Source organism: Asterias rubens, chromosome 2, assembly GCF_902459465.1.
Source record: "Asterias rubens chromosome 2, eAstRub1.3, whole genome shotgun sequence".
Lineage (NCBI taxonomy): Eukaryota > Metazoa > Echinodermata > Asteroidea > Forcipulatida > Asteriidae > Asterias > Asterias rubens.
The window spans coordinates 15,655,941-15,671,459 of NC_047063.1; the positions used below are offsets into that span (position 1 = coordinate 15,655,941).

A 15,519-nucleotide genomic window follows, 5' to 3' on the forward strand; every position below is an offset into this window, starting at 1 on the left:
TGGTTTACAGTAGGATTTGCACCCCTATCCATAGGCGAAAGGCAGGGAAAGAAACCACTAAAATCAACCTGAAAGTGACTTTGGCTTTGGCTCTGGCCGCTTGCTGAAGATTAGGACTATTCAGTGACCAAGCCATAGCCGCTGCCAAATATGTCAACTCGGCACAAATGAGGACCCTAAACTTCCATTTGGTAACCCCCCCCCCTGAATATTGTGTCTCTATTGTGTGCTTGGAATCTCAAAAATCTTCTTCAGGGAGGTGGGGGGGGGGGTACTTCTGTACAAGAGGACAATAGTGTTGGTGTGGAGGGTGCTCTCTGCTTCTGTATCAGGAACGGTATCAAAAACCACTCAAATATCATTAATACGAAACCTTCATCAATATTTGTTAGGGTTATATTTGTTAAGTTTATTTTCCATCAGGAGCAATCTCCAAGTTTACCAACAATCGATCGAAATGTGATATATCACCTACGTTGAAAACAATACTAACTCCTTGTTGAAATAGCAAGATTGCACGTCGTGCAAAATTGTGTGTGTATGGACTGGTGCTGGGCGAATAGTGAAATTTTGTTATTCCGATACCGCTGGCCAACTATCCGAAATTAAGCGGGGGGTCATATTCGAATAGTTTTTTCGCCGCTAGAGGGCGCTATTTAAAAAAAACAAAATGTTTTTATTTTTTTGCCGCTAGAGGGCGCTGTTCGTTTGTGAATGAGATCTTATGGGCGGATTGATATTAGTTTTAGACAGTGTCACTCGGTTCATTCATAAAAATGACCGGATCTAATTTAAAGATGGCGATTTGCTTTTTCTTTTAATCGTGATTGACTCTACGTGAAGGAAAACTTTTGTAATCTTTGAACAAATTACGTCAGAAATGTCATTGTTTTAACTCTTCGCGGAGGTGAGCATAGTTAAATACTTAATATATGCCGTTTTATGCTGTCTTAATAGAAGTTTCATAAGGATTCAGACAAAACATTCATATCAATTGTCGCCCGACGTCCGCAGATATTCGGATATTAAAGAATATCCGGTTACTCGGTTGTAATTACAGAATTATCCGGTTTGTAAATAGGTATTCGCGCTCTATGCGGATATCCGGTTAAGAAAAAAAAAGCATTCGCGGTTACGGATAGGAAAACCTATTCGCCATTAACCGGATATTCAAATAATTCGCCCAGGCCTAGTATGGACTAAGTGGTTTTGAATAGTTGTATTTACTCTGTTTTAGATGTTGTCAGGGAACATTGTTTTTTTATATCATGTTCACAAAAAAGAGCGATCTATTTATGATAATACTGGTAACAGAACACACCACTGAGAAGTGTGTTTTTTTCCTCCAATACACAGCAGTTTTGCTTTGGTAACCCTTTTTTAAACAAAATAAATAAATAAACTAAAATCTGTTCAAAAATTTTTTTGAAGTCCCTAAAATAAAAGAGTTTTACAGTATGAGTTTTAATAGAAAAGGTACTGCCTTTTAAATCCATTTTAAAGGTATATACAGGATTGGTAAGGAAAAAAATCACTATTGTTTAATTTTAGTCTGAAGACTTACTGATTATGAAGTTACTAGAAACATTATTTTTGACAAGTTTCCCTGATATTCGGGAAAACTGTTCTTAAAACCTTCAAAATTACAGCAGCTGATTTCAGTTGTTACAACCCATATTATGTGCTTACATGTACATGCTGAAAACTGTGCATTGTTTTTGCATTATTTTCCTGACTTTTGAAATGCTTTAAGCCCGAATTTTTACAGGTTTGTTATTTCACATTTACGGTGGATCACACAAAAAAAAAAACTGTCTGTGACTATTTTGTCAGCTCTACCAATCCTGTACAATACCTTTAACAATGAATGGGAAGGCTATTGTGGGTGTTAATTTGCAGGGATAGTAATTTGCTCATTTGCCCTGGCCACACTAACAAACATATTCACAAGGGCCACACTGGCAAACATTTATTGTGGTGACTATGACAAAGTCATTTTAAGGTTCTATGATGACAGACGTCTCAAACAAAAGTTCCATCTCAGAGGAAACTCCTTAATTAACAAGTCGTCAATGCCAATTTCATCAAGGATGACTAATTCATGGCTTATTTTTTATATGTATAAATCACAACAAATGATCCAGTATTGCACACATTTGTATGCCACAATCTAATCACTATGAATGGAGAAGGCCAGACACTGGTTTTTCGCTAAAATCAATCCCTAGGAATTGAAGTCCATTATTATTGTGTATTGACCAATTGCAGCATATTTGTTGGCATAGTCCATTAAGTATAATGGGTGTAGGGTCTGAAAATGCAAGGGATTGATTGAGGCTTACATACTAAAGTCTACCATTGGTCTGCAGGCAGCAGCGGGTCTGGACTGGGGATGAAAGAAGTCCCAAACCCCAATCCCCTCATCTGGACGGATTTTTTTTTAAAGAAATGTTTTTTGCTTTATGCAAACTTAAAACTTGCACTATCCTATAATGTTAATTCCCAACTCCCCCCACCCCCCTCCCCCAGTGTTGTGACCATCCCCACCCAATTATTAATTAAATTTCTTTTGCCTCTGGCAACTTCCACATAATGTTTAACCCTAATCTGGCTGCTGTAGATCTCAGTTCTCTCAGTGAATGACACCCATTTTTGTTTGCTTGTTGCAGAATGGTAATCTTGAGTGCACAATCAGCGCTAAGCAGAGCCATAAAACTGGGCCCTGGTAAAATTCCTGGATCAACACCTGGGTAGAGCTTTATGACTTGGTTAATTTGACAGGATCTAGTTGTCTTAAGATTGTGAATGGATTACCTTGGTGGCAGCGATCTTTGAGCAGTCGAACTTTGTCCTTGACAGATGCAGCACTGCGTCCCATCTCGGCTCCTATTGCACACCATTCATTACCATATTTGACTCGCAGCCTATTTTAACATAGAATAAAACAATCGTGTTTGTCAATGTTAATTAGAATGCCTAATAAATAAAAAAGGAAAAGCTGCTGATTTGAACAAATAAATATTCTTCACAACTTTGTCCCAAAAACAAATGATCCAAAAACTAACTGTTTAACTGCTTGTCTGCAAAATAGTGATGTTTGCATAGGTATGTTTTAAATACAATAATATTAATAACAACCGTATTTATAACGCACCTTTTGCCAAAGCATACAAAGCACCAGGTGTTACTACTGCAAGGAGTAGTTTGAGATTTAATCCTTAGCACCATGTAATGGTTTACAAGGTGCTGTGGCGCAATATGCTGCCAATCCAGCCAGGAAATGCCAGGAACACCGGGGAAAACCCCTTCTCTTTTTGATAAGTGCACTGGGTTCTTTTACATGTGCTTACACAACACATTGGACCAACGGCTTTACGTCCCATCCGAAAGACAAAGCAATGGTTAAGTGTCTTGCTTAAGGAGACAAGTGTCGTGGCTGGGGATTCGAACCCACACTCTGCTGATCAGAACTTGAACTTAATACGGTAAAACATTACTCCTGAATATCTTTTTAAACAAACTTAAAATTTGAACCTTACTATAGCTGACCATCAAGTAATACAGCATGTCACAGCTATGGGTAAACAATAATACTTCAACTTTTCAGACGCAGATGCATTCTATAGTATCAGCAGTCAATATTGCAAACTGAGGGCGCTATTATGTTACAGCATTACCCACTTTTCATTAACCACATTTCTTTTAAGACAATGAGGGCGCTGTTTACAGTGAATGGTTGGATGAGTATTGCTAAAACTACTAGCTTCAACAGTTTACTTACTCTTTCAATTTCTGGATATCTTCAGGTGTGTACCTATAACACAATAAAAAACATTAAAATAAATGAGAACGGGAGTTCCAAGCTTTTCTGGTGTTTATCGAGTTACAACAAACTTTCTGGTGTTTAAAAACAACACCATTCATATCACAAGATGGCGTTTGGTAAAAACAAAAGTTATAATTCTCTATCCACAATGCAACTATAGTATCTATTACATCGTTTGCCAGGATGAAATTGAAAACTCCTGAAAATGGCTCTCACTTCCACGTTTCCCCTTCCGAACCTCCCAGATGTTATGATTCAGCAGTTTCTGCTCATCACCGTAATTGCAAACTGCAGGTTTTCATGAATCTGGTGATTGCTTTACTTCTTTCAAGAAAATTTTATGGCTCAAGGAGAATTTTAGAGTTTACTTGAAAATGGCAAAATATAAATATTTGAATTGTTTAGGCATTAACTATTGTCAACTTTCCAGAAGTTGAGCAGAGTATTTTCTTTTCAGAGCCAATGCTCCAACAAAAAGATTTATACATGGTTGTACCCGCAAGTTTACTACTTATTTATAGTTTCTTCTTATTGACAACTTACTTGCCAACATGGTTTTTAGAGTCATACATGCGTATGACTCGTCTGTAGACAGCGAAGAGTGGTCTTTGGAGACCCTTAGCGATGAATCGATAAAAGTCTTTCCTCTCCTCTTTGCTCATCTGGAAAATCACTGACACCGCATCACCAAGTTTACGGATCTGTAATAAAACAAAAATGACCATGAAACTTTTGAAAGATTCAGAATGTTAACCTACTTTTGTGCATGCAATATCATCAAACTGTGTACAACAAGTTCCAATTTAAACCTGGTAACCTGTTCCTAGTGTGCAAAACTATCTTTTGCGAAAGAAAATGTGTCTAGCAGTTTTACAAAATGGGCTTCTGTGTATGATTTCATAAAGCTCAGACAGTTGCTGAGCAAAGAAAATACATGCTTTAACAGAAATTTGTTACCAGCCAAAATACCATTTAGTGTATACAACTTGCGACTGGTTCCCTACCAAATTGACCGTAACCCTAGCCTGATAAATCTCTAGCAGTGATGTTTCATAAAGGACATCTGATCACTGCCCCAATCCAAAGGTGCACAAAACTGGTTTCTATGAACGATTATACTTTCAATGCATGTATGTCTCTATATCTCCCAAAATGTGACCAGGGACCAGTTTCAAGAAGCTTTTAACCAGAATTGACTGAGGTATCAGTTGCAGCAATTGCAACTGTGTGACGTTCTGGTTGGAAACCTTCTTCTGATAAAAGCAAAAGGTTTTGTGTGTAAAGCAAGTTTTTTTGCGCTTTCAGGCTTTATGAAATTGGGCAAATTCCCCCACAAAATGGAATGGTCTTCCAAGAAGTATTCAATCGTCTCCATTCTTGCAAAGTATAATAAGGAACTTTTTGTTCAGCAAAACATTTCCATACCCAGTGACATTTCATCCAACTTGAGCTGCATCTAGCAACCAACTTATTTTTCTATTCTAGTGGCAGTGGGTGCTTTTGGCTGATATGTGCACAATACAATTGTTACATTTTTAATTTGTGGTTATTATAAAGTCTAGTGCGCATTTTAGGAAACTGCACATGCTTAGAATTATTGGCAGACAGTAGGAGCGTGTGACATTGTTGCAAGGGCTCATTACTATACATCCAACCAACCTTAAGATATTCCTCAATGTTTCTTTCTAAGATGTCCACTTCCTCCTTGGACCACATACCCTGCTTCCATTTATGACCTGCAAATACACAATAACGAAAACAAAATTGTTCTCAGGACAAATGCTTCTGTAAGTTTTGTCACAAGTTTTGGTTTAAGGTTTATGGTAGTGCAAAACACTCTTATGATCTTCGTTTACAAGATACACATTTAAAACTAGATATAGTGTTTGTAGAAACAAACACTAGGTGTTCGGCTATTGTTGGGTCAGTGTTTGAATCAATGAAACAAGTGTTGTTAATAGCTCGTCAAATTGCAAAGAAATCAAAACCAAACAGTTTTCTCGATGTTCAATAATTTTATGGAAAAAGCATCAAAAAGTGTACATTTCAACCTAAAAGCCTTTAAATAATGCCTTTTCAAAACATTTTACAGGCACTTCCAGTTTAAAAAGGTCAAAAGGTCAAGAGAAGGTCACCAACATATATGATGTATAGATTGTCAAAATAGCTTTTGTGGTTGAGAAAATGTGAACTGATGAATAATGGCGACTGGAGAAGAGACTAACTAACCAGAAGGGAAATGTTTGTTGAAAACGCCTTGAAAACAGACTACGTACGTAAAGCCCTTTCATATGATGTATAGATTGTCAAAATAGCTTTTGTGGTTGAGGACATAGGAACTTATGCATAATGACGACTGGAGAAGAGCCTAACTAATCGGAAGGGAAATATATTGAAAACGCCTTGAAAACAGACCACGTACGTAAGGTCCTTTCATATGATGTATAGATTGTCAAAATAGGTTATTAATGTGGTTGAGGACATAGGAACTTATGCATAATGACGACTGGAGAAGAGACTAACTAACCGGAAAGAAAATGATTGTTGAAAACGCCATGAAAACAGACTAAAAACGAAGCTATTAAAAGTAGAAAAAGAAAAAAATTAAAAGACAAATAAGTACTAAAAAATTTGGTCGCCAAGTGGTCTCCCATCCAAGTACTGACCAGGCCCGATTTTGCTTAATTTCAGTGATCGGACGGGAACCGGTGTTATCAACAAAATGTACTTTTGAAGAAAATATACAATAAATTTGATTTGAACCAGAAGATGAGGTCAAACAGGGGTCATGTCTGTGAGGCGTTTGCGTAGTTTTTAATTACCTTTCCGATGATGTATTGATGGTAAAAATCCCTCATGTAGATCAAAAGTTAATCAACTTTGAATTAGTGTATCTCGTCAACTGATGCATCATCGTGACGTTACAACTTTTGTATCATCTACTGGTTATTGTCTACTTAATGCCAGCTTGGCAACTATGCTTTTTTTTGCGGACAATCGACATCGAGAGGAAGAATAAAAAAATAAAAAGATAAAAAAAAAAAAAAACAATAACAAAGAGTTGTTCGGGCTGTTGCCCGAACACCTACAAAATATCTTTGAGAAATTGTTTGTAGGCAATGAAGGATTACCTCGCGGAGACAAATGTCTTAGCGTTTTAGAAGCAATGCCAGTTAATATAAAAGGCAAGTCAAGAAAACAAGCCAATCTTGACTATAAAGTTTATTTAATTAAGCTTGATATTAGAGGCAATGTTTAGTTCTGTAAGAACACTATGACTGAATGTCACAGCTGTAAAAAATAATTGTTGTAAGTTTTTTATTTTAAATAAAGACTTACCTTTCTTTGACAAGTTGTCTTTGGAGTCTCTACTGGTGAACCAAGACTGCGTCACTGGATCAATAATAGGCTCTTCACAATGAACTTTTGTTGGCGACTGAAACAAAACAAAATCATTGAATTTGTTCATTAAATTAGTTTATATCTGGGCCCAATTTCATTGAGCAGCTTAAGCACAAGAGGTAGACGCGTAATACTAGAATAGTATTACAAACCAAATTACCATTCCATTTAGCACAATTTGTGACTGGTAACAGTATCATTTCTGCTCAGCAGAAAAAGTGTTAAGTAATGTTTTCTGTTTAAGCAGCTCAATTGGGAAATTGGGCTCATTGGTTTCAAGCTTAAAAGGTTATACCAGTACCAATCCTCCAGAGTAATAGTTTTCTCTCAAAACTCTCATCGTCAAGTAAAAAGTATTCTGAAGGTCCTGTCACAAGAGCCTACTTTTTGTAGCCAACTTGGAGGCAACCTACTTGGAGTGCATGCTACAAAACCACTTTGGAGGACACATGTGTCTTTCTATCCCCGAGAAAAACATTCAAATGTGAACGTCTTTTCTTCTTTGATCTTGCCTGGAACTGGTTGTCTTTAAAGACAATGGACACTATTGGTAATTGTCAAAGACCAGTCTTCTCACTTGGTGCATCTCAACTATGCATAAAATAACAAGCCTGTGAAAATTTGAGCTCAATTGATCGTCGAAGTTGCGAGATAATAATGAAAGAAAAAACACACTCAAGTGTCACACCAAGGTGTGTGCTTTCAGATGCTTGATTTGGAGACCTCAAATTCTAAATCTGAGGTTTTGAAATCAATCTCGTGGAAAATAACTTCATTCTTGAAAACTACGTTTTTCAGAGGGAGCCATTTCTGACAATGTTTTATACTACCAACAGCTCTCCGTTACTCAACACAAAGTAAGGTTTTATGCTAATAAATATTTTGAGTAATTACCGATAGTGTCCACTGCCTTTAAGTTTCCTCATGTAACATGGCCCTATAATCACATAAACCATCAATGCAAGCCTGACATCGATGTGCACAAAATCCCTGACAAAATATATTATTATGGGCGATGTTAAACAAGGAAAGTTTTCAGAACCTGAAATAAATGCCTGCCAGCTAGGAACTCACCAGATGTTTATCTTCTGGCTGGGGCTCTGATGGTTCATGTAGGTCACTCCCCATGTCGTCATTGCTCTCCATTATCCCTTGTTTGGAGTCACTGCATTCTGGAAAATCTGCAACATTTTAGGGAGAAAGAGACTGCTCTGAGAACAAGGAATCTTAAGAAAATGAATAAATATACCTTAAAGTCACCTGGAAGTGGTATTTTTTCAAAATAAAGCTTTTGTCACTTATATATGTGTTTTGATGAGTGGAATGTGAATAAACAGTTAACTAAGGTTTTAAAAAATCAGTTCTTATGTTATTTACAAATTTAAGAGTAGACCCCGACCCGAGAGGGCGCTGTTCGTGACGTAAATCGAGGCAGACTTTGCCTGTAATGCGTAGAGTAAACACAATTGCAAAGTACATGTACGGACCAAGTCGTGAGTTTGTACGTTTCAAAAAAAAATGTTTTGTTTGTTTTCCTGCAATGCCGACCAGGTGTATTGCTGCTGAATGCAGAAAAACACTTTTTGAAATGTACCAACTCACGACTTGGACGTACATGTACTTTGCACGTGTGTTTACTATACGCATTGCAGGCAAAGTCTGCCTCGATTGACGTCACAAAAGGGGTAGGCGGAGTCAGCCCCCCAAACAACTTTATATATTTTTTAAACATATAAACCGTGACAAACAATTACTAAAAAAATTGTTTTATTGTTCGTAAGCATATACTCTTATGTTTGAAAGAAAAAAAATTATATTTCCAGGTGACTTTAAGCAAAAAGTTTTCTGCTTACCAGTAACAAGTTGTCTGCTTACTAGAGAATTATAAGATTTCTAAAAAGGAATCAGTAACAGAAACAAAGTTGTCTGGATTTTTGTTCCCAAACAGACTGGGTAACTGTAACAAAGTTGTTTGCTTACCAAAGACTTGAAAGCTTTCAAAAAAGAAAAAAATAGGATAACACTAACAACTTTAAGTAGGATTTGACACTTTGCATGGTGGAAATACGATATAGAAAGGTTTGCAGTAACACCATGTAATGACTATCTCTAATGAGTTGGGGTGGTTCTGAAAAGAACCGTTGGTTTCAACTTGATGTTTCGATCAGTATGCTCTGATCGTCTTGATGTACCTACAGTTCAAACAATTTCAAAAAGGAAAGTGTATCAGAAACAATGTTGGTTATTTTAAAATGGCTTGGGTAACTGCAACAAACTTGTCGGCTTAATTGAATTGAATCGGATTTTTTGCGGGAAATTTTTTTTTGGGGAAAAAAGTTAAACATTAACAATATTTCTTCTTACCAACAAACAAATTTAAACAGGAAAGGGAAACAGTAACAAGGCTGTTTATTTCAAAAGGAAAGGATAGTTGTCTGCTAACTTAAGAACTTAAAAGATTTAAAAGAAAAAAAGGAAAGGATTACAGTAACAAAGCTGTTTTTTTACCAAAGTCTTAAAGGCAGTGGACACTATTGGTAATTACTCAAATAATTATCAGCATTAAACCTTACTCGGTAACAAGTAATGGGGAGAGGTTGATAGTATAAAACATTGTGAGAAACGGCTCCCTCTGAAGTGATGTAGTTTTCGAGAAAGAAGTAATTTTCCACAAATTGTTTTCGAGACCTCAAGTTTAGAATTTGAGGTCTCGAAATCAAGCATCTGAAAGCACACAACATCGTGTGACAAGGTTTTTTTTTTTTTTCATTCATATCTTGCAACCTCGAAGACCGATTGAGCCCAAATTTTCACAGGTTTGTTATTTTATGCATATGTTGAGATACACCAAGTGAGAAGACTGGTCTTTTGACAATTACCAATAGTGTCTCTATACCAATAGTGTTTCTATAATATATTTAAAAAGGAAAGGGTAACAGTAACAAAGCTTAGCAAAGTTTTTTTAACGGAAGACTTTCAAAAGTGAAGGGTTACGTAACAATGTTTGCTTACCAGACAAATCATTTAGTTGTTTCCTATTATTTCCAGTTTCGCGTTTTGATGTCTTACCTAAAATAGAAAAACAAAAGATAAAACAAAATAACTTTTTAAAATGTTCCTTTTAACGATTTCATATCATGACAGAGTACACATTACACTGATCAGAAAATTCGTAACTTTTTTAACGAGCACAGCAATTTTAATTTTTCAAAGAGCACTTCCATTTGAAGATCTCAAAGTCAGATGGGGACCTTTTGATAGGGCATTAAGGCCTTGACTAAGGCATTGTACTCTTTGGGTTATAAAATTTCAGCCCGTGTGAGTTTTATGAAGTATGACAAATCCATGGCCCTTTGGAGTTTGCCATAAAGGCAGTTGTCATCATTGAACTATTACAACTATTTACAATTCAATTGGTCGCTGCGATATTCATTTAAAAAGGGCATAAGGACCTCACTGCGATACGTGCTAACAAAACGATTTTACATTATTATACTTGTTATATTATGCCAAACTTCTTCAAATCACGCACTCACAAAATAACAAAAATTTAGAATTGTAGTTTGATTTAATATTATAAATGATTTGTTCTGAAGATGTTACAACTTCCAATACTAATAATAATAATGAGTATTTATATAGCGCCTTTAACAAGATCAAAACACTTCACAGCGAACCTAGAACCTAAAGTGGAAGCTAACCAGAAATAGAAAAGAGGAAGGTTTTGAGTAAGTTAAAAAACACTGAATAGAAGAACAGTTTCTTCTTAGCATAGTGTTTGTTGTCAAATTCAAACAACATCAACCCCTTTAGCAGACTGTGCATATTTTAGCCACAAAAAATCCAGAGAACAAACCTGATGATGATGGCAGCGGGTTGACAGGTAGGACTAAGCACGCTGGGGAAATCTCACTCTCTGTCTCAGAACTGTTATCCTGATCCATTATTCAGCGAATTCTCTCCGTTAATCTGAGGAAATTCATCAGTTACAAATAAGAAATTAAATGCCACTAAACAGAACTTTGTAGCTGCAAGTATTGTGGGCTATACACTGCCATTGCCAGGATGCTGGCAGCGAAAGGTTTTGTACACAAAGACAAGACACAAAACACTACTTATTTTACTTTCTCAATGATTTATAGCCTGGAAATGAAGTAAATTGTTGAGAAAGACAACATAAACAGTTTAAAATGTCTGTTTTTCATGTCTTTATGTACAAAACATTGTGAGCTGCCAGTGTTCCATCAATGGTGATGTGGCTAGGCCTACCTTTTTTTTATATGAAAATTTACCTCGCAGGGCCAAAGTTCTATGCTGGTGCAACCAATCAATCAACTTTCATACCCTTAATATCATCAAAACAAAACCACCATTATTCTGGGGAAAATCCTTCAACCTTTATTGTTGAAAAAGATGGAATACCAATTTCAGCTCTGTCAAAAATTTTGTTCTATTCTGTCAAATTTTAGCTGCTTTTTCTGATTTTGTTTTTTAAATATTTGAAATTTTTTGTTGAAGAACTTGAACCTGCACAATGTCTAAGAAAGTCTATAAAACGCTTAACACTACTATATTTTATAGTATTTTGAACTTTTTAACTTTTAAGAATAAACAATAAATATTAGTAAACTTGCGGGTACAACCATGTAATAAATCTCTTTGGCTCTGAAAAGAGATGGTTTGGTCTCAATGTTTCGAACAGTACTCCGCTCGTCATCAGGCTTTTTGAAACAATGAGACCAAACCAGCTCTTTTCAGAGCCAAAAGAGATCTAATGTAATATGGTTGTAACCTTAAGTTTACTATTATTTTATATTTTGTAGTTCCTTCTTATTATTCACACCAGTCCATGCAAAGCTTCAAACATCACTTTCTTAAATGTTGGTTCTTTTTGAAAAGTTATCAGAATTTTTGCCAAAACAACATTTTAAAATAAGAATAATCACATGAGCTTGTTCATTTGTGGCACTGTAATTTACAGTGTAAACGAAAACCAAAACTAGCTGATGAGCTGAAAACAATGAAATGTTGAATGCCTGGTGACTAAATCTGGTGTGACCATGGACTGATCATGGAGCGCTTCTACCTCCATGGACTGATGTATTGTTTTAAGGGCGATATGTCTTGCTGAAAAGAAGCGCTGCATGACTTAAATTAAGCTATTGTCATTGACATGATTGAGTTGTCGACTTCCGTCAAAAAAATACATTTATTCTCTATCGCCGAAAAAACTTCGCGCATTAAAAACGGTACAAGATAGTGACATACATTACTTTAAACCAGAGAAACCTTCCTCGGCCATTCCTGTCGAAACCACTTCAACCTACTTTTGCCTACTTTTGACCTCATGTCTGTTTACAGTTTTGATTATTGGATGAAAAGTTTTGTAGCCTTTCAAGAAATTACGGAAAATGCCAGGATGAAAAAGAACCAGGATGTACAAAATGGCTGCCCCCATGAACGGAGCGTAGCTGCTTAGATTGGGGAGAATTGTCACCAAAAGACACATCTAAACATAATTATCATAGCTGGAGGTACAACAGAGATTACATTATACTTACCAAGAATAACCTTCTGAAAGTTTAACTTTGTTTGGTTTCTTTTAAATCTAGAAAATGCTGAAATTACTGTGGACCGTAGCAAAAATTATTTTTTACGTTGGAAATTACTACACTGTTCAATGGTTCCCCGTTGTATGTATCGTTTACACGCGCACATTTTACGTGCGCTAAGTGTAGATCACGGGGTACCAGTAAATAAAGTGAGGTCAGGTAGAATCCCTAAACTAAACCTAGTCGGTCCTCCCCTTCATTTCACGAAGATATTTTTCAATGAAGTTGTAGTAAATTTAGTCCAATTATGGAATGGAGTTGATATAATAAAAAGGAGGTCCACCATGGTCCAACTAAAGGAACCCAACTAAAAGTTCAATATAATTTATAAAGTCGTGGTTCAATTAAATAAGTCTCAGTGTTGAACCATGGAGGTAGAAATTTCTACCTCCATATGGTTGAACTTGAAATTTTTATAGTTAAATAAAAAGGGACACAAAATCCACATTATCTTGGATCAGTTGAGACCATGAAAAGCGTTATAAAATGCATATATTTTCCTTTCCTAGTGAACTAACAGTAACACAGCATGCAATTTTGTGGAGTCGAGCTTTACTCCATAAAATGGCAGACCGAGTTAGTAGGTCATCAATGGAATCCATTTGTGGTAAAGAGGTTTTCAACGAGTGGTTTAATCCAAACGAGGCCTGGTGCTTGATAATTTTACCGAAACGAAGTCGAGGTAAATTATAAAGAACCGGGCCTCAGCGGGTTTAGACCACGAGTTGAAAACTGATTCAACACACTTTGATCCCATTCATAAATACCTTTTCGATCAAAAACATCACTTTTTTGTCAAAAAGTTAAATAAGTGCAAAAATCATAATTGCTAAATTATTTCTTTCAACACAACAACCCTCCAGCTATGAAATGGTAAAGCCCTCTGCCGCCCTCGGTTAAACAACTACTTATAAGGGAATGCTTGGCGCGTCGCCCGTATCGCGTGATGTGGCACAACTGTTTCAGCCGTTGCTCTCTTATAAGAAACTGTCTTATAAGAACAGGTGCAAGGTCGCGTGTCACGCCCATGAATTAACACTTTTTACCGGTCATAAACAAAGGTTTATACACACCCACGTGTCGCGCTCTCCACCAATAGGAATAGCGAAATTGTCTGAGGTATTTATGAATAACGGTTTAAAACGCTTTACAATGGACCAATGCGACAGATTCAAGGCAAGGTGTCGGCCTTTCATATTTGGTCTTCTGACTAGGAAACAAACAAAAAAGTAAAAGTTACAAATAAAATCAAGCCAGGAATCATGATCAAGGTCATGTAACGGTGTGTATAATTATAGTAGGCCTGTTTATAAAATGTCATCATCATTTTATAGGCCTATAGCTAAAATTTAGTTATTTTTAAAGAACAAAATGCCTATGCGTCAATAGTCCCATTTTGGGGGCTGTTAAGCATGACTCCCTTGTCATGCTTAAGTTTTGACATTGTTCAAATTTTACAAAACCTTTACTCTAATGAGACTAAACAAATTGTTTATATTATTGTTTTTTTGTTGCCATTCAATATAACAGCCCCACCCCCTTTTCTTATTACAGTGTCCATGCTTTAACCTTGTCTAAAATGCTACATGTAAGTTTTCAAAGTTGATCACTTGCCGAACATAAAGGAAGCTTCATGCTCTGAACAAATATTGCATATTGTTGAATAAGACCGATGTTAAAGCATAGAGGAAGGTTTAAGAAAGTCATTTATAATGTTCCAACAAGTTGTGCATGGGTGCAACATCCTGTATAATAAATCGTTTACTTTGAAACTTGATATAATTATATGAAAATTACTTTTAATGCCAGGAAGCGATTGTCCTGTTGACCCACATTATTCTGTAGTCAGTGGAGATAAACAAAACATCATTCTTTTAAGCGTCATGTAGGAAGGTAATTTGAGGTGTTTCAACATTCGTGATCTTATTGTTTACAGTCTGACCTGAAGTTACACTTGATTAATGACTTTACTTTCACTCGTTCACCCCACACGAAACTCATTTCTATCCTCCAAATAGGGAGGAACACTTTCTATTCTAAATAAATACTGTTTACAGTTTCCTCCTCCTCTGCACAGATACCAATCTTGATGACACATTGGCTTCCTGTTTGCTTGCCTGCATGGTACAGCCAAAGAAATACTTGGCGTTGTTGAGCTTTGGAGTCTCTATAAACAGGAAACAGTCCAGGACGTCAGCCACAGTGCACCTCAGGGTTGTACATGTACCTATAGCCAAAACCAGAGAGTAGATGATAACGCAGCTGTTGTTTCCTGAGCGATCAGCACCACCAGATGATCACCATCTTCAGTCAGTGATTACTGGTATACGCTTGAGTCTTTTTCTTTTTATTTCCTGGTCTCATAGGTCCGAGATTGGTAATGCCCTTTTCTCCTGTGAACCACAAGAGAAACAGTAACCATGGAGGTGGTTTAGGACCTCTGAGGAGTATAGAGATTGATTTACAATACTAAACTTATAGAATGCAGGTAAGTCTAACCATGGAGGAATGAAATCTATAATTTCTACCTCAATGGTCTTACTAGATAGTCAGTCTGATTTATTGTGCAGTCAATTGTAGTGTACCTTTGGCGATACATTCCCTAACTTGACAATATTGACAGAATATTGATTGCAAAGTTCTTTTTTTCAGTGCCAAACAAGCGTTTTATTTACATCT

At 36.4% G+C, this 15,519-nt stretch overlaps 2 protein-coding genes across 5 annotated transcripts in view; one reads left to right on the plus strand and one right to left on the minus strand.

The window, feature by feature from the left end:
- The window catches only part of LOC117303806 (cyclin-D-binding Myb-like transcription factor 1), a 30,156-nt gene extending 17,272 nt beyond the window's left edge, over positions 1 to 12,884 (minus strand). The window contains exons 1-9 of the mRNA XM_033788171.1: positions 12,790 to 12,884; positions 11,085 to 11,197; positions 10,241 to 10,297; positions 8,303 to 8,409; positions 7,166 to 7,262; positions 5,486 to 5,562; positions 4,370 to 4,527; positions 3,782 to 3,814; positions 2,815 to 2,924 (exon numbers count right to left, since the gene is read on the minus strand). Of these exons, the coding sequence (XP_033644062.1) occupies positions 2,815 to 2,924; positions 3,782 to 3,814; positions 4,370 to 4,527; positions 5,486 to 5,562; positions 7,166 to 7,262; positions 8,303 to 8,409; positions 10,241 to 10,297; positions 11,085 to 11,172 (727 nt within the window). The 5' untranslated portion in view covers positions 11,173 to 11,197; positions 12,790 to 12,884. The remainder of the gene's footprint in view (positions 1 to 2,814; positions 2,925 to 3,781; positions 3,815 to 4,369; positions 4,528 to 5,485; positions 5,563 to 7,165; positions 7,263 to 8,302; positions 8,410 to 10,240; positions 10,298 to 11,084; positions 11,198 to 12,789) is intronic.
- Positions 12,684 to 15,519, plus strand: part of LOC117303779 (hepatocyte growth factor receptor-like) — a 30,579-nt gene continuing 27,743 nt past the window's right edge. For 2 of the 4 annotated variants that reach the window (XM_033788137.1, XM_033788160.1), the window contains exons 1-2: positions 12,684 to 12,762; positions 14,918 to 15,328. The gene's annotated coding sequence lies outside the window, so the exon portion shown is untranslated. Of the gene's footprint in view, positions 12,763 to 14,901; positions 15,329 to 15,519 lie in introns of those variants that run through there. The other 2 variants (XM_033788153.1, XM_033788145.1) reach the window with 2 other exon arrangements.